Source organism: Pterocles gutturalis, unplaced genomic scaffold, assembly GCF_000699245.1.
Source record: "Pterocles gutturalis isolate BGI_N339 unplaced genomic scaffold, ASM69924v1 scaffold17919, whole genome shotgun sequence".
Lineage (NCBI taxonomy): Eukaryota > Metazoa > Chordata > Aves > Pterocliformes > Pteroclidae > Pterocles > Pterocles gutturalis.
In genome coordinates this window covers 1-24,015 of record NW_010136108.1, presented here as the reverse complement: position 1 = coordinate 24,015, position 24,015 = coordinate 1, and the positions used below count along the sequence as shown (strand labels likewise).

The 24,015-nt window shown below is 36.5% G+C and overlaps 1 protein-coding gene across 1 annotated transcript; it reads left to right on the top strand.

Annotated features, from left to right (window-relative positions):
- Positions 1 to 904: 904 nt before the first annotated feature.
- Positions 905 to 23,730, top strand: RAB3IP (RAB3A interacting protein). Its single transcript, XM_010082190.1, has 9 exons — positions 905 to 1,177; positions 1,385 to 1,646; positions 8,839 to 8,934; positions 11,473 to 11,550; positions 11,926 to 12,129; positions 16,913 to 17,041; positions 19,327 to 19,439; positions 23,454 to 23,553; positions 23,653 to 23,730. The coding sequence occupies exons 1-9, from the start codon at positions 927 to 929 to the stop codon at positions 23,728 to 23,730; spliced, it is 1,311 nt and encodes a 436-aa protein (XP_010080492.1). The 5' UTR covers positions 905 to 926.
- Positions 23,731 to 24,015: the final 285 nt, after the last annotated feature.

Here is a 24,015-nt window from a genome sequence, read left to right as displayed (position 1 = left end):
CATTTTATGGTTTTGAATCATGCAAAGATTTTTGTGATCTCTGATAAACTGCTGGAAAATAGGAGCTTTCTGTTGGGACTTGTAAAATTCATGTGGTGTATTCTGTTGACCTTATGAAGAACATAGGGACATGGTTTAGTGAGTTAGCTGGTGATGATCCTTGAGGTCTGTTACAACCTTAACGATTCTATGATATGGAATTAAAAAAAAAAAAGAAATTAAAAGATACTGTCAGTTACGTTGCCAATTCGTAGTACACTTTCACCTGTAATATATTTTTTGTTACGATACTTATTCACTGTTGTCATCATCACTTAATCTTTTGATGTATTAAATACGCATCATCATACTTCATGAGGTCTTATTGGCTAATTTTATAATTTCAGTGAACTGTGACCAGATCAGATGTGTAGTTTAACCAAAACTACTGTGGACTGTAATTTGTTTAAAGTTTCACTGATTTCTGTCTCTAGATTATTTGCTTTGTTGAGATTAAGAGTGAAAGCTTTAGGTTTTAAATATTTTTTAAATTTTTTTTTTTGTTCCTGGTTCCCAGGTCTCCCCATCTTTCATGAATGTAATGTATTTATGTTTTGATACAACACAGCTCTAGGCTATGTTAAAGATTACTTTTTTTGTGATCTAGACCATGTTCTTGATGTCATCATCCCTTTTAGATCTGGAGTCTGCTATTAGATCTTCTGGGCTCAACAGTCCAGTGCATGGAAAAAACATTTTTGGTGGTTGAAGCTGATACTTCTACAAGATCAGTCCATACTTTCCATTATATCACAAAGTATTCTGAACCTGTTTGTCTGTGTGGTTTTTTTAGTTCAAATAGTTGTCAGATATAATTAAATATTTCCTGTTTACATTCTGATAATGTGTTTATTTAATTCAGGGTTTCATATGATGAGGCTTTTATTATGGCCAGTGACCCCTTGGAAGGCTTTCATGAAGTGAACCTCGCTTCGCCTACTACACCAGATCTTCTTGGAGTAAATGAGCCAGGGACTCAGGAACAAACTACCTCACCCAGTGTTATCTACCGACCACATCCTTCTGTTGTGTCCTCCACACCAATCCAGCCCAATGCATTAAATGTTTCTGACCTTCCCACACAACCTGTTTATTCATCTCCCAGACAGCTGAATTGTGGAGAAGCATCAGGTGTCAGGTAAGTTCTATGTGTGTTTTTATTTAAATTGCTGATATTTGTTTCATATAAACTGCTTGCTTTCCTAAAGATATAATTTTAATATTACTTCAGTGTTGTAATATTAAATTGTGTCTATAATGGTACATTCAACACCATTACTGCCATTTAAAAAATATTTATTCTTAATTTATTGTATAAATAAAAAATATATCCCTCTCTTTGCAGCATCAATGTTACCGACGCAGTACTTTGTTCTACCTCTGGACCCCAGGGTGGGTCATTCAATCACAATAATTCCAGAAAGGAGAGCAATAACGCAGAGAGAGAGTTTTTGCAGGGTGCTACAGTAGCAGATGTTGCTGAAGGAAATGAAGATATTTTTGGGTTGAGTACAGACAGTTTATCTCACTTACGGAGCCCATCTGTACTGGAAGTAAGAGAAAAGGGCTATGAAAGATTGAAAGAAGAACTTGCAAAAGCTCAGAGGGTAAGGCTCATTGTCTTGTCTCCTCCTGCTTTTTCTCTCTTCAAAGTGGTTCTAATGTTGAAGAATGATAGATGGGCCAGAAGGTGCAGTGTGAGTCTAGAATTATTAGGATGTAATTATGTGAAGTTATTCTGAATGTGTGCAGTGTCTTAGAATAATTCCTTATAGTGTTTTTTTCTGGTGCTGCTGCAACTTAACCGTGGAAAGCTTTTGCTGCAATATCTGCTTAAACATGCTTTTTCTTTGAAATGTAGACCATTCCTTCGTTTTGACATCTGAGAGTAATTGTCTGTCATTCTATTGTTCCTATGTAAGTATTTATAGATGCTGATTATATACCTCTTGAATCTTCTTTCTGCAAGAGTATAAAGGTATAGCATGTGTCATGGAATATAGAAGTGCTTTAGAACAGGGATACTCATGATGTTTCACTGGGAATGCCTGCATAGGAAACAAGCAATAGAGATGTCACTGGTGTTTTTTTAGAGTATTGTTACACCACACTTCAAATTGAATATGGATACCTTTGAAGACCCTGTGGCTCAATTCACTAATATTTGTAAAGCGCTTTGTCTTGTTTGGATGGATGGTGCTATATAAATGCAGAGCCATTATTTATCATTTTAACATCTCTCTGTACTTGAACTTTTTAGATTTTGTGCTGTTTGTATCTGTGCCCTTTCGTCTCCTCTCCATTATTCCGTTCTGTTTAGATTTAAGCTCATCTTGCCTTGCGTTTGAATTTGTTTTCCTCTGTTTGTTACCTCATCTTGTTGAATGTAGTCTTAATTTCTACCTTAGTTGCGTTTGGCCTTGTTAATATGAATCTTAAATATGGATTCTGACATCACTTCTGTCGATTGTTTTATTGTTGGGTAATTGCTTCCTTTGCCAATATGTTGGTTTTCTTAGCATTTGACCACTAAAAGGAAACATTAACCTGAGCTAAATTTGAGGACCTTGCACCTGAATATATAGTCCTAGCAGTTAAACTTGGAACCTTAGAAAGTAAGAACAAATTAAAGTTTAAACTTTAGAAAAGCTCCTCCTGACAGTATAGCGAACTACATGTAATGTACTTGAAAGCCACAACTCAGATCTGCTACTGTTACCTTGGAATTATCTGAAAATCTTTTTCAGGTGTATACCACTTTGTCTCTTAAAGATTGAAATGCTTCCTATTTCACTCTGAAATTTGTTAAGGTCCTTTTTAAGGACAGGGCATTAAGGCTGCTAGGAGACACTAACTGCATGTTATGTATTTTCAAACCCTTTTGTGTCATCTTGACAAAAGCAATTAAGCACTAACTTGAGACTGTTGATGTCCAAGTTTGTGCTAATTCTCAGCCCATCAGATTGATTGTTACCAGTGCTATGCTGGATGGATAACTAACTTTGTCTGCTGATCTTCCTAAATTTGCACTGTTTTGGAATTGCTCAGTAACACAGGAGTCATGGCAGGAGTCTTTGCAGACTGTACAACAATAAACCCTATTTCTTCTGTAATATCTGCTTTCTTCCACTTGCTGTATGAGGAGCAGTTTTTTTCTATCCCTAATTCATCTCTGATTGCTTTCTTCCAAAAGGCATGGCTGTTCATGTAGGGCTGTGCCCACTCTGTGATAAGCTGTATGTTATCCAGTCTTTAAACTTTTATTTCCAAGTATATTAGCTTTTGTCGGCGAGTACTCAGTTTAAAAATCTGTAGGGGTATAGTTAATAGGTAGTGTCTGTGTATGTTTGCATAATGGTTTTAAATTCTCTGCCGCTGTACTGTTTATTAGGAACAGTGAGAAAAACGAGAAATACAATTTGCACTTGAATTTTGTGAGCTCATTGAGCCTGGGAACCTTACAGACTACAGGCTTTCCAGGAGTGAACAAAGTAAACACAAATCTGCTGTCATGCATTTTTTGTTTGTTACAAATTTTTTACCTAAACTGTATACTGTGTAATATGTGTTAAAGACTGATACTAATTTGTTGCAGTTGTGATCAGAAATGGAACAAGAAAGGAAATGGGAATTTTGAAGCTCAGGGATCCACTATCTAATTTTTTTCATGTCTCTGCCTGCAGTGCAACTTTTTTCTTAATATGCTTTCAGTTTTTTATATTAGAGAATATATGTATACTGTGTAATTGTTAGACATTTAAGTATGGTTCTTGAAGAAATTATTCAGGAATAGAATAAAGATTTAGTCTTATTTTTATTTTCCTTCTTTGCGTATGCATTATATTTTTTAAGACTACAGACTTAATTTCTCAAAATGAACAGCATTGCTGGCAAAATTGTTAAAAAGAGTCTTTCAAAAACCTGTTTCTTGATGTGAGGAAAATATACTTTCTACTTCAATCTGGATTGGTTGCAGCAGTAAATCATGTCATAAATTTGGGAGAAAGGTTGGGTCAGAAGTAATAGCGGGGCAGCATTCTATACTAATGAAACATAGCAGATTGGACATACTTCTGCCTTAAAATGCCCCCTTAATTAAAGTGACATAGATTTTTCCCTCTTTGTTGAGACCATTCAGGTCAGCTTTGCTTATTTTTCACTGAAGACTTTGTTTCTGGTTATATTCTGACTGAAGTGGAGTTGAACAGCCCTTGTTTTAGATGATCTGAATCTTTCTACTTGTTTTGCTACCCTTTTTAAAGTAGCATCAGGAATATTGAGAAGGTGTTAAAAGGCTTAGTGGCTCAGTGCCTGAGACTTACTTCGTCATGCCTCTATTAATTTGCATTTCTTCTGCCATTTTTGGATTGAGCTGTGTCACCATGGTTACAGAAGCTAGATCAACCACGTGTAGATAACATCTGAGGGGATAGTGACGGTATTTTGATATATAGTATTTCTTGATGTGCAAGTTTAATGGAGTCCTTGCAAAGGAATACCTTTTGGTTGCTTTTCATCTTGGGTAACCAGCGTGTTGCATGTTTTCTGGATAGCTTGCTTGTTTCTGAGCCATGGCAGTTCATAGTCATATTTTCCTTTAATTTTTGTGTGATTTGACCCAAAATTGATTTCCTCATCAATCAGACTGTCAATATAATAATGTCATCCACGATTGCAGAGGGAAACGTAGGTTTCCATGTTGATGTTTTCTCTTGGAGTGTTGAAATTATCAGCTGTCACTGATGGTTGGCCCTCTCCTCTCATGAGGAGAGCAGTCTACCAGAAATGTTGGTTGCAAATACCATATTCAGTTTGCGAATGAATTCCATGCTTCCCATGGTCTTTAGAGTAAGATCTGTAGGCTTGTTAGTAACAAGTAAAACCATGTTTGACTTTTGTAGCAGAAGTCTGAATTATTGATATTTCCCTGGTAGGGTGAAATGGAGAGGTTTTCCCCACACTGATACAGTGATTCTTGTGAAAGAGGTGGCAGCATAGAATGTGTTATTTTAAATTTCAATGTAATTTAAGAACCTGATTCTCAGATGTAGCTTTTTCCCCCAAGGTTTCAATTTCTTCATTTTCATTCTTCATCTCAGAAACTGTTACAATTTGATCTCTTGTCTTCAGATCTTATATGTTGATACAGGTTTTGAAGAAATATTTTTTCCATTGTTCTGCCTGTATCATCAAAGAATCCAGTGTAACAGAGGCTAGTGCCTTTATTAGAGTGTTTCTGCACAGGCTAACACTGGTGGTTGAATTGCTCTATTTTTGCACAGTAAAACATGACATTTTGAAACGCTGTACGGATTAATGAATAAATAGATTCACAATAACTATCCAGGAATTCCAGTAGTACTATACAGTGCATTCAGCATTCTTCAATTTCTCTTGTCATTTGCTTGTAAGTTAATAAGCAATAAAAACGAATAATAGAATTTATTATTCAGAATAATAAATACCAGAATTCCAGAATAATATACCATCCCAAAACTCCAGTGACAAGTGTGCTTTCAAGCTTTTGTGAAACAAATTGCAGTTGAATTGTAAGGCCATTGGCTTGTAGTTCTTAAAGATGGGTTGGTTCTCTGAAGGTGTTCTAGTAGCTCCTTGCTGTCTTTGAGTGATGAAAGGGTTTCAGTTTCCACACCTCCGATGCTGTTGGTAGTGTGAATTTTCTCAGTCAAGGAGAAGGCTACATGCAAGTAAATCAGTAGCATCTTCACCCACACCATAAGAGGATAATTCAGTAGTTTGTGAAATGCTTTTGACTCTGAAAAGATATTCTGGACCTTCTCTCCCATTGAACACCCTTGTAAATGTGGTTGCAAAGGATTAATTTTATGTAGCTTGTTTAACTTGGGTGCTGAGTGAAGACCAGTCAAATAGAAACATGTTCTAATAAAAATACAAACTTTGACAATTTCAGAATTCAGCAGTAACCCACAGTTCTGATTTTAGGTGAGATCTGTAGAAAATCTTTGATCTTTCCTTGATCTTCCCTGTCTAGTTCTGACTTGTTTAAATTACTGAACTAGATGGAGGAATATTGTCTTTCTAGAATTGAAAATATGAATAGTTTTGAATCAGTAATTTGTATTCCTTATCTCACTGGTTCTTTCTAAAGACCCACCTTGTAGTCTGTGAAGATCCAAGTGAAATAAGCAGTGACTCTTTGATACAGGATTTTTAACTTCAAGGTTTTATTCCATGCAAGTTAATTTTTTTTTTTTATTACCTACTTCAGTAACTGTGTGTATGTTGTGCTTTGAGATAGCTTGTCTTCTTCATGTAGTTAGTTTTTCAGAACAGTAATGTGAGAAGGACTGCAGCATGGATGGTTAGTCTAGCACACGTGGTTCTTTTCTGCCTCTGTAATTGTGTCTGGCTGGGAAGTCTTCAGTGCCTTTCAGACATGGGCAGTAGTAATGTTTCTAATAACTTCTAAGTTTTTTACTTTGGGTGTTCTTTATTTCTGCCTTGCTTAAAAAAAAAAGAGCTATTAAACTTGCTTGGCAAAATAATGTGTTATATTATGCTTCTCCTGAATCACGTCATGGAAACTTGCCCAGTGTTTGACAAATCTAACTAAGCAGCCGTGCCTGCCTCGTGTTGTCTCCTTTTTGTTTCGTTAAGTAGCTTTAGTTGTCTGCCTAAATTTTAATGTAAACATCCCTAATCTTTCCAGTTGCAGGCAAAACTGTAATTATCTTTCTTAAAATACTGTATTACCCAAAAGTGAACCTGGGGTAGTTCTACATTCATTGTGAGGTTGATAACTCTTGACCTGAATATTAACATAACCTTCTTTTAAGATGTATTGATGTGTATGCAGCATTTTCCTTACGAATCAGTGAAGTAAACTGAAGGAAATGTATTGATGTATTCTCTGCATTTATAGGAACACGTGAAACCTGATCTTTAAACATTTTGTGTTGGAGTCTTTCATTTTCTTATTAAAATCCATCCTTTATGTGGGAAATACTTTAAACCAACACAAAATTAATAAATTTTGTTTCTCATTTTTTAACCTTTTTTTTCCTCCAATATTTTTTTTCTCTTTGGCTTCCTGTATTCCTTTTTCCTTCTCTTCCCTCTATCTGTAGTTATTTTCCTGCTTTGGTGGTGTTTTGTGGGTGGTTTTTGTTGGTGTGTTGTGGGGTTTTTTTTTTTTTAATTGAGAAATAGGTCACAGTGTGCAGAACAGTAACTATTAAGTAAGAGTTGAGTACTATTTAAGAAATACCATGTTTGGAAAAAACCCCATAATTTAAGTGGTACCTTTAAAAATGTTAAAGGGTTGTATATGGAAAGCAAAAAAATGAAAATAGCAAACAGATTAGACTACAAATCAGTCAAAATGTCCAAAGTTAAAACCAAATAAAAGGGTGAAATAATGCCTGTGATACTAAATGGGTTTAGAACAGTCGTTAAACACTTGTCAAATTTAGGATTTGAAGTCAAACAGGACCCTTCATCTTAGAGGAAAATCTGTTGCCCATTTCACTGCAGAAGTTTAGAGCAAGACCTAATATCAGCATGCTACAAGGCAAGATGTAGTTTCCCACGTCATTGTGTACAAAATCAATCATGAAGACTTCAGGAGAAATACTAACTGCCTCCCAGAAACGCAAGGGAAGCTGCCATTGGGCCTTTTTGTGACTCTGTAGTGACTGGCCTTCCAGAGTTTTCTGAAGGCAGCTGTTTTCTTTACTGGTTTCTGCAGGTTTTCAGAGCAAATCATTGCCACATTGTATCTGGAGTCTTTGATGTGTCAGTGACAGGCTTGGGTTCTGTGTTTTAAGAGTCATGGTAGCATAATAGCTAGCTTGGCAGGGCGAAAAAAAGAAGTGCATGGGGATGGGAGGGGGGTTAGGCCCAGAAAAAATGCTTGAAAGGTCAGAGTGGGCTTTCTGCTGCTTTTCTTTCCCTTACTTTTTCTCTCTGTCACTTTTTCTTGCAAGAGATTCCCAGGTTTGGGAGAGGAAGTCTTTCAAATTCCTTGTCAAACTTCTTGTACTCCTCTGCAAATTACTCCACTTTTCCCGCTGACTTGGGACAGTGCTGATGAGACTGGACATGTGTAACACTTATGCTGCCAAATCTGTGTTAAAATCTTACTGTAAAATGGTATGGTCAGGCCTTCCTCACTCAAATTTTAGCAGTGTAGACAAATAACATTTTGAATTTTATTAAGTTGCTTTAATTTGATTTATATATCTGCATAAACAAGAGCGAGGATATAATTCCAGTGTGATTTTGAAATTCCCTTAGTTGTAAGGAGATATGCAGGAGAATGTTTATAGTAAAATATGATTTAAGATTCTTTTAGAATTGGGGATTGTCTTGAGACAAAGCTTTTCTTGATTTTTTTGTTGTTTTGTTTTTAAAGGATTACTTTAAGTGTCTATTAAGAAACGGGTAAACAGAACTGATTGTCTGTCTGTCCCAGTAATTAATTTGATCTATATTTTAAGTGACTGTAGTCTTCTATACATTCAGAGAGAAGAGCTTTTTTTTACTTCAGAGAATTTTGGAAATGCTGACGTCTAGGTTAGAGATACTTTGATTAGCCTGGTATACTGCTGTATATCAGGAAGAGTAGCTATATGTATATGCAGCATTAATTTAATTTCTTCTACTGTTAAGATTAATATTCTGAAAGGCTTTGTTTAGCAAAGCTTTTATGTTGCTCTGATTTTTTTTTTTCTTTTTCTCCCCTCTTTCTGTGGTATTAGGTTTAAAAGGCCAAATTACTACTCTAAGTCAGAATAAATAACTTTCAATTTTCCATAGGAGCTGAAGTTAAAAGATGAAGAATGTGAAAGGCTTTCTAAAGTGCGAGATCAACTTGGACAGGAATTGGAAGAACTTACAGCTAGTCTGTTTGAGGTTTGTTGGAGTCTTCGATGTGATATACTTAAAGGAAGCTGAGACAGATGTTTTATGTAGAATCAGTATATTGTATGATGAATTTTTCTGCAATAAGCTTGTAAAGGGATTTGTGTCCTGAAGACCTGGTGTGTTGAAGTAGAGGCTTAAGAGTAAGCAGTAGACTTGTCACTTAGATGAAAGAGACCTTGTTGAGCTTGTCAGTCTGCCTAGGCACAAAACAAAGAAGATAAGGAAAATATTCAGAAAGTTTAAAACTATTTAGACTTATTTTTTGGCATAACTGTTTTGAGACAGCTTCTCTGTCTGACAACAAGGCTATCTAGATAAGAGCTAAATTCAGGGTTGCCATGGTGACTAAATAAAAAAAAACCAACAACTGTAGTTCCAGATCAATGGAGGTACCAAGTACATAACTTAAGCATGCTTTCAGCTTTTGAATTTTGGGTCTGGCAGCATGCTACTCCCCCAGACTTGAAACAAAACGTTAATACTGAGTAATGCAGCAGGGTAGAACCTGATCATAAAGTGAGGAGCCTGAACTTTAAGTGGGACCTTTTCATTTGAGAAAAAGGCGGTAGTGCCAGCAAAGATTGTGAGCTTGTATTACACAGAAAAAAAATCTTACATCCACACTTGAAGCAGGGTTGGTTCTCATTTTAGGAATATATATATGCATGTCTAGAGGCTAAATTGAGATACCCATAACTCTCAGAATAAATTCTGTAATCTAGAGATGATTTATATGTTTATCAAATCGTAAGTATTGGTTTTCAGCATATACATAAAGATGCAACATCAGGTATGTTTTAGAAACAGTATTTAAACCTATGATGTTGTATTGGTATAAAAGGGCTGTTAAAACCTCGAAACTACTGACATTCAAAAATCAAATTTCAAACAGCTCTGTGGGTTGGCAACACATTTTATTTTATCATTCCAGTAGGGCAAAGTTACTTAAAACATTTAGCAGTTTCTGTGTGGAGAGAATAAATGGGAGACTGGAATGGTACTTTTTAGCATAAATACTTGTGTATGTTGGGGGAGGAAAATGTTGGGCAGTTATTTTAACTGTAGAGGAATAAAAATAAAATTATCAGTGAAATTTTATATTAATGACCCTTTATAACTTAGAACAATGCATCAGTTTGTTAAAACTATGTTTGAAATATAGAATATTAGTAATAATTATTTGAGTTTTAATTATTCAGAACTCCCAACTGTTGTGGGCATGTCACTTGAATTTTCTTTTGTGATTTGATTTCACTAAGAGGCCCTAACAAAACACAGTGTTGAGGTTTCTTGATTTTTGCACTGGAACCTACATCTCTTGAATTCACGTTTTATTCTGAATCCCATTAATTTCAATGAGCATATAAGTGGATACGCTGGAGCTTATACTAATGTATCCCAGCAGAGGATTGAGACTTGTTTTGCACTGTTGTGTGTATGTATTACATTATTACACTGCAATAGCAGTGTAACGTGCTTTGCTTTCAAAGGTGCATCACTAAGCAGAGACTGCATGGTCAATGTTAAATGTATTTGCACACTTTGTATAAATGTGTATGTTCCCATTCCTGCATGTGTCTGTTGTTACTTAAGAGAATTTTACAAACCCATATTATACAGCTGTGTTGTATGCCAGTGGGAGCCAGATCTTTTGGTATGATGGTGTGTATGAACTTTTTATTTTATTTATATAGCCTCCAGATATGTGCTAGGCGCTTTACAGATATGAGAAGGATCCAATCCCAAGTAATTTAGTTGGTGACCCTGATGTTTCAATATTTGTTGCCTTCAGTAGGTACCAAGTAAGAACAGTAATCTGATCACAGGCGCAAATTGCTGGATCAGGCCCTAAACAAATACATTATGCAAACAAAAGGCTTAGAGGTGTGAGGTAAAAGGATGTTTAAAAAATTCCCAGTCTTTTTATGCTGTCTTCTTTATTGGCTTAACCTAGTTTCTTTACTTGAATCGGTTTTTAGTTCTTTTTCTGTTCTACTTTAGAAATGTTTATTAATCCATAAACTATTTTTAAACTGTTGCTTTGTCTGTTTCATCGATGATAAGAATTTAGAATTCATAGTTGTCTGACTGGTTCCTTCATGCAGAGATTTACAGTTGACTAAAACAAGTTATTCTGGCTAGAAGAAAGGAGAAGTTCTTTAGAATGTGCTACTGTGCCCATGTAGCTTTTGTTGCTACTGGTTGAGTCTTTCTCTTGGGAGTCAAGGAACTTGACTTGTCAGTCACTGAAGCGTGACTGGAGCCTGGCGTTCGTTCCTGCTGAATTTCTGAATCTGGGCTCAGGACCAAGGAGAAGAAACCTGGTGGGACAGTGATGAATCCAAATGATAGATTTATAGGTATTTTTTTGTATGTAACTATTTAACTTCAGATTGTTGCACAACTTACTATTCACAAGTAGCCTTTGTGAAGCAAAAGTATGTCCTTAGTTTTTTTTTTTTTCTTTTTTACTGGGTCTTGTAAATTTGTGTGAAGCATTTACACTAACTAAACATTTTTTTATAGGAAGCACACAAAATGGTTAAAGAAGCTAATGTCAAACAAGCTGCAGCAGAAAAACAGTTAAAAGAAGCACAGGGAAAGGTGAGTTTTTTCTTACTTGCTTTGTCTTTTCACATAGTTATAAATCTAAACTGTGAATCATAAAGATGTAAATAGAGCATTACCTGTATATATTATTAAAATATATACTAAGTTGTTTTGTGTCACCTTGACATATTCTTAAGTGACACCTACGGACACAGCTGGTGTGTCAGTATCATATCAGATAGCCAGCAGATGCATGGGGAGCCAGTGTTGCTACAGTATGCAATTGTATAGGCATCTGTGTGTTAGTACTGTTGGAAGATGAAGTCTTGGAGATAACTGAAAATTTTGTTAAATTATTTAACATATTCATAGCCTAATAGAATATTTCTGTTTAATTACTTCATTCCTTACTCCTTGTCCTCCCCCCAGATTGATGTCCTTCAGGCTGAAGTAGCAGCGTTGAAAACACTAGTACTGTCTACTTCACCTACGTCTCCAACTAAGGAGTTTCAGTCTACTGGAAGAACTCCTTTTAAGAAAGGCCATGCAAGAAACAAGAGTACAAGCAGTGCAATGGGTGGCAGTCATCAGGACCTTACCATGATGCAGCCAATTGTAAAAGACTGTAAAGAGGTAACAGTACAAGGATTGTCCTCCTTTTGCGATAAGCTGTTTTTATTGTTTTACATATAGTAAACCTAGTATATATTAAATCTTCATGTAATACTGACTATTTTAAAGATATTTTTCATCAATGAAAGAAAACTTTTCTTACATACAAATAAGTGGTGATTTTTCTAAGTCTTATTTACCTTTAAATCATTAAGGGAAGATGAGATAAAATTCGAAATATTGTAATTAATAATTTAAAGATGGAAATTTAAAAAGGAAGAATACAGTATAACTGAATGATAAATCCTGGTGGCTTTTTACAAAGTCCATCACCAAAAATTCATAAACTTTTGTAAATGTTTCATAAACTGTCATAGAAAAGAGGAAGAGTAATTTTATAGGTCAACAATGGGTGAAAGAGGCCAAGGAAAAGGCAGAATCAATGATTTATTAGAGAACAGGAGGAGTATTACCACTGGAGTCCCAGAGGTCCCTGTGTTTTTTTTATCTACTGGTGTAACTGAAAATGGAAACAACAAGGTGACAAGTTGGTGCTCAAGTCCTTGGGACGGTAGTATCAAAAAGTAACTGAAGAGTTGAGAATGATCTTATGATACTGAGTGGTTAGTAGAACAGCAAATGAAATTCAAAATCAATAAATGACAATTGAGGCATCTGGGATAAAATACAACTCTTAAGTCAAGAACTACATGCCTGCTAGAAATAGTTACATTGTGCCGAAAAAATGTAGTGTACTTGTAGATAATTCTTTGAAAACACCATCTTGGTGCTTAATGATGGTCAAAGACCCACAGAGCCTTAGGAGTTGTTAAGAAAGGAATAAATACAAAAGCATTATACTGCTGTATAAACATGTAGTAAATGTGTGTGTCTGTGCATGCAGCTGGATCTTCCTCTCTGAAAGGACATAATGTAAATATCATGAAATGTGACATAGGTGGTCAAACCCATGGAAGTATTTCTGTGTTGAGAGAGATACTTGAGGTAGGACAAAAAAATCTATACAATGACAGGTGACATGGGGAAGGTGAATGATGAACAAATATTAATGATTTCTTGTAATAAGAATACTCTGCAAGCTGAAAGGAAAATAATTTTCAGTCAGTACATAATGGAACTTTACAACTCATTGTTACGAGGTAGCGAGATTAAAAATACAAACGTATTCAAAATGTAGTAATGCAGAGTAACAATAGAGAAGCCTGTCAAGGTATGTAGAAGATAAATATGACATTTGGCTTAGGAAGCTTCTTTAACTACAGATTGCTAGAGGTTGGGGGGGCTGTTAAATGAAGATGTCATTTTCCTCTTGTACTGTCCTGCAACCAGAATCTGACTTGCTGTCCATTGTCAGAGGGGTAACAGGCTAACTGGATTTTTAATGGGGTTCACAGTGGCCATTTTTATACTTTGTTTTGCCAGTGGTCATTAAGTGCATTTATACTATACATTTTTTTACTATAAATCTAGAAATTAAAGGCATTTTGCAGTTTCTCTTTCATACTTGGGCTTTAAAAAAACCAACAAACCTTCACATCCTACCTGCCCACTTTCAGTGGTATCCAGGATGTTTTCCTTATTAAAACTGAATCTTTGTTGCTCTTCAGAAAGATGCAAAAAAAAAAAAAGAGGAAAGCTGGGATGGAATCCAGTTAATTTGCAAACATCACACTGAGGTCATGACTATGAAATTTTTAAGTGTTGGGCAAGAGTGAGAAAGGGGAGAAATCTGTTTTGTGTCAATTTCTTGGGGAGAGAAAGTGGTGAATGTGAAGAACATGCTGCAGAAGCTCCAGTCTGCCTGACATTTTTTTTTTCCATTCAGTCTCCTTTCTGTTGGCTGCATAAGGAGACACTTTGAGGCTGATTGAGGCTGCTCAAAACAGGTGACTCTTCCAGTGAGAGCCCAGGGAATCAGTAAAAAACACATGGATTTTCCATCCCTGGGACTTGAGAGTTTCTGCCTGTCTTCTGAGCAGGACTATTTAATGAAGTGCAACGTGAGGTGAGGAAAACAAGACTGCCTCTAGCATGGTGGTTAGGACATAGTTTTAATCAGGGGAGTCATGCCTTCCTTACTCCTTTCGTTATCCAGTGCTTTGTGGTTTTGTTTACTGCTTTTGCTTATTGTTGCCATAAGCTAGATGTTTTTGCATGTCTGGGAGCTGGGTCTGAAACGCTAGTTCTGCCCCCTTCTTGCTAAATATTCTTGCCACTGACTTAAGTTTCCCTTTGCGTGTCATTGTGCTGAATTTAAGTGACTTGGCTTCAAAAGGGGGGCTCAGAGTACCCTTGCTCAGGGGTGTGTAGTGCCCTTGTGGTGTGGGGAATATAGCTTTGGGCCCTTATGGAGAGTCTACTGCCCAGAGCTTTGCGTTTCAAGATGTTGGATGAAGCTGGGTGTACTGTATATCAACTTTCAGGTTTCTGTGCGAAATGTAGATGGAGTTAAGAGTGGCTGTCTGTCTACCCTAAATTGCAGTGGAGCCAGAAGGGTGCCAACATCCCAGAGAAATACTCCCTAGCATGTGGGAGTAACCTCTAGGATAAGTAGACATGTCTAATTAGTTTAGGTATTAACAGGATTTAGGCAAGCTGAATAGCTGCCTGGATCTTAGGCAGGCAAGTAGCATCCACTCAGTGTAAATGCTGATAAATGCATCAGTGTTGTTGAAAGAGCTGAAGTGTTCCTCTGATGTTGTATTTTACTGTAAAGTGAAAACATTAAAATTCAACTCGAATTATTATTGCAATTGGCTGTATATTTAATTGCCGGTAGTCAAAACTTTAATCTACTGAAAGCCCAAGTAAAGGCAAGGAGGAGATACACATGTAGCGCACAGTGTACATTGGAAAGGGAGAGCATGAAGCTGTAGTGACTGAGCAGTTTTTTCAAGGCAGCTTCTTTAGAGGTTGCAGGTTTGGGGAAAATTGAGTTAAATCTAGAAAATGACCTAGTTAATAAGAAGTGTGTCTTAATTTTTAGAATCCTATAGTACAAATCAAAACCAATATTTTTCTGCTGGTGTCTCTTGATTGTACTCATTTTAAAGCCAGACCTGAGATGGGTTTTAAGTTATGGGAAATGTTCCTTCAGGGAGCAAGTTACACCTATTGAATTTCATTTGTACAGTGAGGTTGGTGGCTTAGCAACCAGAACATTTGTGGACTAGCTTAATTAAGATGGTTGTTCCTGATTGTACCTGAGTGTAAGGCAAGTATCTCTCATGGAAAACAAATTTGCCAGTCTAATTTTTATAGGTTCTTAAAAAAGACAAAAGAACTCCCCAAAATGCATGTGTAAAAGAATGACAAAGTGCTGGGAGCTCGGAGAAGGGGTAATGAATGGGGAAAGAACAAAAGACAAAGAGGTTGGTTCAGAGCAGCATGCTGATCTTTTTAATAGGGTTAAAAATAATTTATTTTAATTTTTAGCAAACATTATTATCCTTCTTTCATTATCTCATCTATATTATTTGGTTTTAATATTAAAGATATTTTAAAATTGCAGCTTGGGATATCTTTGGCCTGCAATGTACATCCCTTCCTATAGCTTTAGGTTTGGGTTTTAGGAGTATAGGTTTGCTATAGTACAAGAAAGGGACTTAACAACCAGTTGGAGGGGAAAGGTGCTGAAGTCTGTGTCAGCAGAGTGGCAAAACCAGTCTGAGGAGCGGGATGGCTTTGAATATCCCATTGTTGACTGGCATTAGCCTTTTATGTTGGATTAGGAGTGTGTGTCAGAAGCACTCATCCCCTCTCTGCTTGGCTCACATCTTGGAGCAGTGTTGGTGCCCATAAACAAGATCCTTCTCGAGTAACCCGAAACCAGAAGATGTGCTCTGGGAGCACCTCAGTCTACTCCAGCTGTTGTTAGCCAGCCCATGGGACAGGCTGTCCCATAATGCAAACGTGGATTTTAATAGCAACCTAGTACCAGTTTCCTGAATGCCAGACTGGATAGTTGCCTTCCCATTGCTAAACTGATCTCAATGTGAGGATGACAAAACAAATTTTTTTTCAAAGCAGATAAAACCATCTCTTTCTAACACAGAGCATGCTTATTCCTGGTGTGATTTTATGGGTTGTTTTAGTATTTCTCCGTTGACTAGAGGAGCTGTGAGGGAGCAGGCTCATAAATCATACTCAGGGAATATCCTTGCCTTCTTGCTGTAGCATGGTGTAGGAGAAGGTTTGGGAGTAAAGATGAAAAATTAAAAAAAAGAATATAGTTTTTAAATTGATTTGTATATTGAATTCCAATTTTCCTGTGTTAGTATATTTATCGTGATAAATGTCTTTTTTTGTGTTAGTGTGTGTTTAGTGACAGCAGTGTGTTATATTCAGATGCAGGGTGAACATATAAGAAGCCTAGGATTGTGGTTGTTTTCTCTAGATTTCTCTGCTTTTCTTTAGCTTGCACAAATGGAGATGGAAAAATCAAGAAAAAAATAATTTGGCTTTTTTCTGTTAAACAATCAGTTAAATTTTTCAAAGCTATCCTGGAAGCTTAAGAAATACGTGGCAGGTAATTAGCTTGTCCCTGGTGCTGTGAATACATTACATCTGTGTCCTGAAAATGGTATGTTTTGATTTCCTTATATTTACAGTCTTAGGAAGGTGGATTTAAGGTGTTCCTAGCTGGGGCACAATAGCATTCTTTCACAGTGCAGTGGAAAGCATTTAGTTTTAATGCTCATTGTTTACCTTTGGATATTTGCAAATGATAGACACTAATGTGATGATTGCAATACTAAAATATTTGAATCTTTGTGTGTTCTAGGCTGACCTGTCTTTGTACAATGAATTCAGATCTTGGAAGGATGAGCCTACTATGGACAGAACATGTCCTTTCTTGGACAAAATTTATCGGGAAGATATTTTTCCATGTTTAACCTTCTCAAAAAGTGAGGTAATGGAAATAGTCTAAATGTGGTCACTGACACTTTTCCCTTAAATATTTCAAGTGAAGCCAATAGACTGCATTAAAAGTATTTTCATAGGAATTTTAACCATTTTTGTTGGAGTGTGACAGTTTAGTCTGTGTTAGTCTGTTAGAGTGCTGAAGTTTAGTCTGGGGTACTGAAACGATCATTTTTTCTTCACCATTACGCTGTTCCAAGTATGGCCTTTTTAGTTCTACTCCTTCTGGTGTTACTGCTGTCTGGCAGAATCTGATGTCTGTAGGAATGGATGGTGGGTTTTTTCCTGATATTTCAAAAATACTGTTTTATAGAAATAGTGTCCTGTCACTGTCTCTTGTTTACATAGGGGGCAGTACAGACCAATACATTTGATTTTGTGGACCAGTGTTCTCTCCTATCGGTCAGAGAAGACTGCACGCAGTCTGGGTGTTTTCTTGGAGATGATTGAGTTACAAGAATTAGACTTCAGGATTTGATGTGAGTCAGCAGGGGCAGTTTGGGAATATGGTTTTAGATGAAATGAATTATGGGACTTTTTTCCTTGTGTTATTCCCACACACTCTCCCATACAGAGGAAGGACTGGAGTTTTACCCATCCTGGGAGTATCATGGAACTGATTCCAGCTCCAACTGCTTTACTTAGTTTTTGTTCTTAAGCAGCACTTGCAGGCTCTAGTTGTGATATCAGTCTTCAGGAGAAAGAAACCATATTCTTAGATCCTTATTAAAGTAAGAATAACAAATTTTAAAGCCATCAGACTTGATATTTCTTTTTTCCCAATAAAATTCAACACCTTGCATGGAAAATGCTGTATTTTCAGTTGTTTTCATGTGGCGTTATATTCTTTTCCCATGCTTTTCATCTGCTGTTAACTTGCTGGCCATAAGCATGCATGATCTTTTAGTTAATTGTATACCAGTTCGTCATTGGTGGTGTACAGCATGATATGAACCTCTCCTACTGAAAAGTTTACTTGGTTACTATGGGAATTAAATTGCTTCTGCAGTATGTGTAAGTAGGACATCCTGTTGTCGTTCCCAGCAACTTCATTTTGATTTTTTTTTTCTGCTTCAGTGGTGATATAATTACTATAGATTTGTATTTCCTCTTAAGAAAAGAATGAGGCTTTTAGCAGCTAGAGTCAGTTGTATCAGTTATTCTTTCCAGATGCTGTGCATAGTGACCAACTTCTGTTTTCACTTGAATATCAATAAAATAATGTGCAGTTAAACCAAAAAATAAACTACAGATGTATTGTGTTTTTGAATAATTGGAAATTAAGTTATCTAAATGGCTGAAGTATTACATTAATTCTTAGTAGCCGCTTGTGCATTTGTAGTGTTTTCTGTTGCTTTTGGGAGATGGCAGAGAGAGTATTTCATATGAACAACTTTAATAGTAACATTGTTTTTAAAATATTCAAAGTACAATAGAAAAATATCTTTATTACTCAATAGGAAGGAATCTTGGTGCAGAATTATTTCACTAATAACATAAATTGCACCTTCTTTTAAATCAAATAATGGCTATTGTTGATACTTAAACAGTAGTCTTGGGCAAATGTTGAGTCCAATCAAGCAAAATGAGCATATTTCTAGTGTCTTATGTTTGTGTGTTTATAAAGAATTAACATAAAAAGCCTGAGGAAAATTGCTCTTTGTTTCATGAAGATGGTGTTTTAACTAGACTAGTGTTTGAAAGTTGCAACTGGCTTTTCTATATATCATATTAGCTTTTCTCTATATTGTTCCATCTTCCTTGTTTGAACACCTTTCTAAAGCCATCTTTGTCTGAAAAACAGTGACATAATATTTGCTTGTTTTTTACAAGACAAGGAAGCATGCTGCATCACTTCTTGTTTCCATAGAACATAATAAAATTAGAGCAATTTTTAAAAGTTAACAAAGTTTGTGCTGTATCCAGTCTCTAAGAACACTACATGTACAAATGTATGTGCTATTTGAGCTTATGAGGAATGACTGAAAATACAGTTAGCATTTTAAACAGGCTTGACTACATTCCCAGCTGTAAAGGCAGTTATCTTGCCTCAGGGAGGGCAGGGTTATTTGGAGGGCAGAATTTAAACAGGATCCTGGAAATGGGACTTCTTGCTTACAATTAAAGCAAAATCTCATTTGTAATTGAATTTATTTTTGGTGAGTTGATTTTTTTCACTGTTCCTAACTTTACAGAAGAAGAAATATGTCAATGCTTTAAGGCAATAGATAATGCAGAGCTGTTTTTTAACTGCTTTCTAAATTTCTCTTGCAGTTGGCCTCAGCTGTTCTGGAAGCTGTTGAAAACAACACTCTGAGCATTGAACCTGTTGGCTTGCAACCTGTTCGATTTGTGAAAGCTTCTGCAGTTGAATGTGGGGGACCAAAGTATGTTAAGTTAACAGACAGAGGGGGGATCTTGGCTCATTTGAGATAACTCTTGGGTTGAGAAAACTGCTATCAACTGATCACCTCAGTCAAATTTGTGTATCTTAAACTTTATTTCCTAAAATCTAAGACTTCAAGATTGCTGTTACAATTTTTTTGGGGGGGAAAGTAAGCATAGTATAAGTTAAACTTTAAAAAAGCTTAACATGGAACAAACTTTTAGGATAAATTCCTTTTTTGGGAGAGCTGTTCAGTTCACTTATGATGCATTGACTGCAAAAGTAACATTCACTTCTTTGGAGAAGACCATCTTAATACTTAAAACAGATGCTTTTGAACTAGGGCCTATCACCTGGAAAGTGTCAGGAAAGAAATAGGTATTGAAGTAGTACAGGCTGAATATTGGACATTTAGAATATTTGTGGCATAAGAAATTTAGGACATGCATGACAAAGGTAGCTGAAGGATTTAAGAGGAAATATATAGAGTAGATCCTCTGAATTTGAGCAGGGAGGAATGTAATGAGGCAGGGAATGAAGGTGAAGGTGAGTTTGAACCTAAGCAGGAATTATGCTTGCCTAGCAGGAAGGTTACCATAGAAATTTTGGAATGGTCCTAGAGGAATCTGAAGCAAGACGTGCTGTCAGGTACTGATACAGATGTTAAAGGTAGGTGGGAGAGACTTACCTGAGGCACTGGGGCTTTGATGGGTATGGAGGAGAAGGAAGTTGTAGTGTGCTTTAGTGTATGTCAGGGTTAAGCAAGCAAAGTCAGTGTTAATCTGGAGCCTTCCAAATCTTGAGAAAGCCTTGACTTTTCTGTTGGAGATCTTTTGGACAAGTTGACAATTCCCTTTGTAATACTTGTTTTGACAGAGCTAAATTTTCTGATAGAAAACTTTCATCAAATGTTTTCATCTGGCTCTTAAGATTTTTGTTTTCTTTCTTGTCACTGTTGGTTTTTAGTTCTTGTTTTTCCTCTGGTTTTGAGTTTAAAAGAAAATAAATTTAACTTATTTCACATTTTTTTACTTTCTCTTTAAAGAAGCTGTATAAAATTCAAGTTGTGTTTTATGAGTTAATCTTTGATCCTTTCTAGTTTACAAAATTCAGGCATTCATAAATTCTTCAGCCTACTTTTGTCACCAGAAAACATGCTCTTTGAGCTGTAACAGCCCCTCATCAGAAGGGTCCATCACCAGTAATGGAGGTGATCAAGGGGTGTCGATTTCAAGTCCACTGTGAGCTGTGTTCCATGAATGCAATACAGAATCTGGACTCCAGAAGCTACTGAAACAAGTCATGTGTCATTAAAGAATAATTGGCAAATTGGTTTAAAATCACTGTGGTTTAAGCAACTTTCCTGCTTCTTGACATGATGAAATATTTACTCAAAGCCAGGAGACTCAATTGCCTCATTCATAAGTTTTATGAGATTTTTAACCTATTTTCACAAGTGTAATGTAATTTTTAGTTAGAGATTATGTAATACTTAAATAATTGGCTAGGTATGGATTAATGTTTTAAGATGACAAATTGTAATTTAGTACCTGCTCTGCTCTTGTGAGACCCCACCTGGAGTACTGTGTTTGGATGTGGGGCCCCCAACATAAAAAAGACCTGGACCTGTTGGATAGAGTCCAGAGGAGAGCCACAAAATTGATCAGAGGGCTGGAGCACCTCCCCTATGAGGACAGGCTGAGAGAATTGGGGTTGTTCAGCCTGGAGAAAAGAAGGCTCCGAGGAGACTTAATAGCAGCCTACCAGTACCTGAAGGGGGCCTACAGGAGAGATGGGGAGGCACTCTTTATCAGGGAGTGTAGTGAGAGGACAAGGGGTAACGGGTATGACCTGAAAGAGGGCAGATTTAGATGAGATATTAGGAAGAAATTTTTCACTGTGAGGGTGGTGAGGCACTGGAACAGGTTGCCCGGAGAAGCTGTGGATGCCCCATCCCTGGAGGTGTTCAAGGCCAGGCTGGATGAGGCTTTGAGCAACCTGGTCTGGTGGAGGGTGTCCCTGCCCATGGCAGGGGGGTTGGAACTTGATGATCTTTAAGGTCCTTTCCAACCCAGACCATTCTGTGATTCTATGTATCAATAGGCCAGGCATACTCCTTTCTTCCTTTTCCCATGGTCAGGAAGCAACAAAACCTTTTGTGGTATTGCTTGTAGATAAGTAATAGGTAAGGAATATGCAGTATTTGAGTGTATTTTCACAGCAAATACGCTTTGCCTTATATATGATTACTGGCACTAAATGGGAAACAGGTGCTCCAGTTTTCACTGCATCAGAGTTGCAGTTTCACATTTTTTAATTTTATACAGTGCAAAGCATTATTTTTATCGAAACCATGTACTTAAATAGGTAGTGTAATATGAAAAACTGTAAATAAATGGTAACAAAAACTAGAGTAATGTTTTTAAGGGAATTATTTTATTGCACAGTTGCCTGGGGGATGGGGGAACAAATGCATAAAATAGCAGGTAATAGCCCAACAGCAAAATAAGGAGCAGAGGGCAGAGAGCTCTGATGATAGCGAAGAAAGGTTCTTGAGATACAGAAGTTATTGAATGGTGCCTGTGATGGTGTGTAGTAAATGCTGCCTTAACGAAAGACAGCTGGATTTGCCCACAGGATGTGAGTAATTGTCCCCATGGGGAACAAAGCGCTGAGCTACATGTGTGCTGTGCAGTGCAGAACTGGGTCATTAGTAGTAACTGTCATGCCAGCATGTAACCTGGTGTGATGGAAGGTAACATATAGAAGGTAATTCTACAGCCAGAAGGAAAAGGGTCTTTATTTTCTTAGCATTGAAAGCTTATCTTCTCACAAAAGTTTGACTGAAATTGTGATCACCTTGCTTTAGCTACTATAGGATTTCTTGGATCAGTGGACTGCTGTCAGTCCTCATAAATTGCTATGGAAAATCATATATGCTCTTCAATTTTCTCCTGTCTTACATGGTACTGTGGACTAGCTGCAGGCTAGTTAAAAGGCCTCTGAACCCCTGTTCAGAACCATAGAAGCTTAGTAATTGTTTCACTTTTGAAAAGTTGCTTGTTCATAGAGTCCCTAATTTTGTGAGGTGGAAATGGAAGGGAGAAGAGCCAGCAGCTTTTAAAAGTAATGAAATGGTGGATGGCATGACAACCCAGTTCATCTGAGATGCTGCAATATAAAAATTCTAAATAAATCAAATTCCCATTTTATTTACATTTATTAAGATTGCAGTAAGAGCCGTTTTTTCATGAGATTCATTCTTTTTCTAAAGAATGTTGGAGGAATTTTTTTTTTTTAATTCTTCCTGAAGTGTTTTTTGGAAAGGATTTGTGGTGACTACTGACTTTTCCTTGTTTCCTCAGTACAGCATACTTGCCATACACCAGAAGAAGTAAATTTGCTTATTTTACCATCACTTTTCATAGTGGTAATAGAAAGAATTATTGTCAGCCTGTTTTCCTTTGTCCCAAATTATTTTATACTCTGAACATAAAACATTATTTCAGTTTGGTTATAAATGCAAAGCTGGTCTTAGAATGCATCTGAGAGAGGCTTCAGAGAATTGACTGCTGTTCTATAGGACTGGTGTTTTTTTTTTTAATGATGAAAAGCACCATCAAGCAGAATTTTTTAAAAAATCTGTTTAAATGTTGGCATCAGCTGGTAATTTAAACAGTGTTTATTTTACATATGAAGAGTTAAAGAAATCCCACTGTTCCAGAGTTGTCAAGCCAACTTGAATTACTGAATGTGGAAGTACATGACCAGAGCTGAAGAAAGTTTTAAAAATCAGAAATGCATCATGATGCACCAATACTGAAACAAAATTAGTCCATGTGGAACTCAAATAATTGACCACATAATGTAATAATTGCAACTTGTAAAACGAAGGCAGAGAGTTGGGTAACTGTGCCAATGTAAAGCAATTACATTAATGCCTTAAACACTAGCAGGTGTTTAGACATTAATGTCAGATTTGTTTATTAAATCATGCATACTTTATATTTTGTAGGAAATGTGCTCTCAGTGGACAAAGTAAGTCATGCAAGCATAGAATCAAATTAGGAGATTCAAGCAGTTATTACTACATTTCTCCTTTCTGTCGTTACAGGGTAAGTAGGTTTACTGTGATTTCATTTTGAGTAGTAGATATTTTTTCTGTACCATTATACAAAATTATATTAACCACCATTATTTTTATATGGGTTCAGATCACTTCTGTCTGTAACTTCTTTACATATATTCGATACATCCAGCAAGGACTGTTGAAGCAGCAAGATGGTGAGTAGAAAATTGTATTTGGTGTGTATAAATAGAAGTTTACAGAGTGCATGTGCCTAAAACTTGCTATCAGTGCACAGCGGCAGTGACCTGACGTTACAGGAAAGCTATCTGCTGGTAGTCATTGTTGTAATTACAAGAATTTGGTGATATCCCACCTTCCATAAAGTTTTTTTTAACAACAAATTAAAGAGCAGTGATTTTTAGTCTATCGAAAAACCCCTTTTTTTCAGTAAGAAGTGTTATGAAAAATTCTGTAATGAGAGGTTGTGGTGGGTTAGCCCTTGGCTCGG

What these genes read in the sequence shown, in the direction of transcription:
- RAB3IP (XM_010082190.1), top strand. Translation starts at nt 927, where the DNA reads ATGGCCAGTGACCCCTTGGAAGGCTTTCATGAAGTGAACCTCGCTTCG. An exon ending in TAACCTTCTCAAAAAGTGAG is followed by an intron (nt 17,042 to 19,326) that starts GTAATGGAAATA and finishes TTTCTCTTGCAG; the next exon opens with TTGGCCTCAGCTGTTCTGGA. An exon ending in GTTGAATGTGGGGGACCAAA is followed by an intron (nt 19,440 to 23,453) that starts GTATGTTAAGTT and finishes TATATTTTGTAG; the next exon opens with GAAATGTGCTCTCAGTGGAC.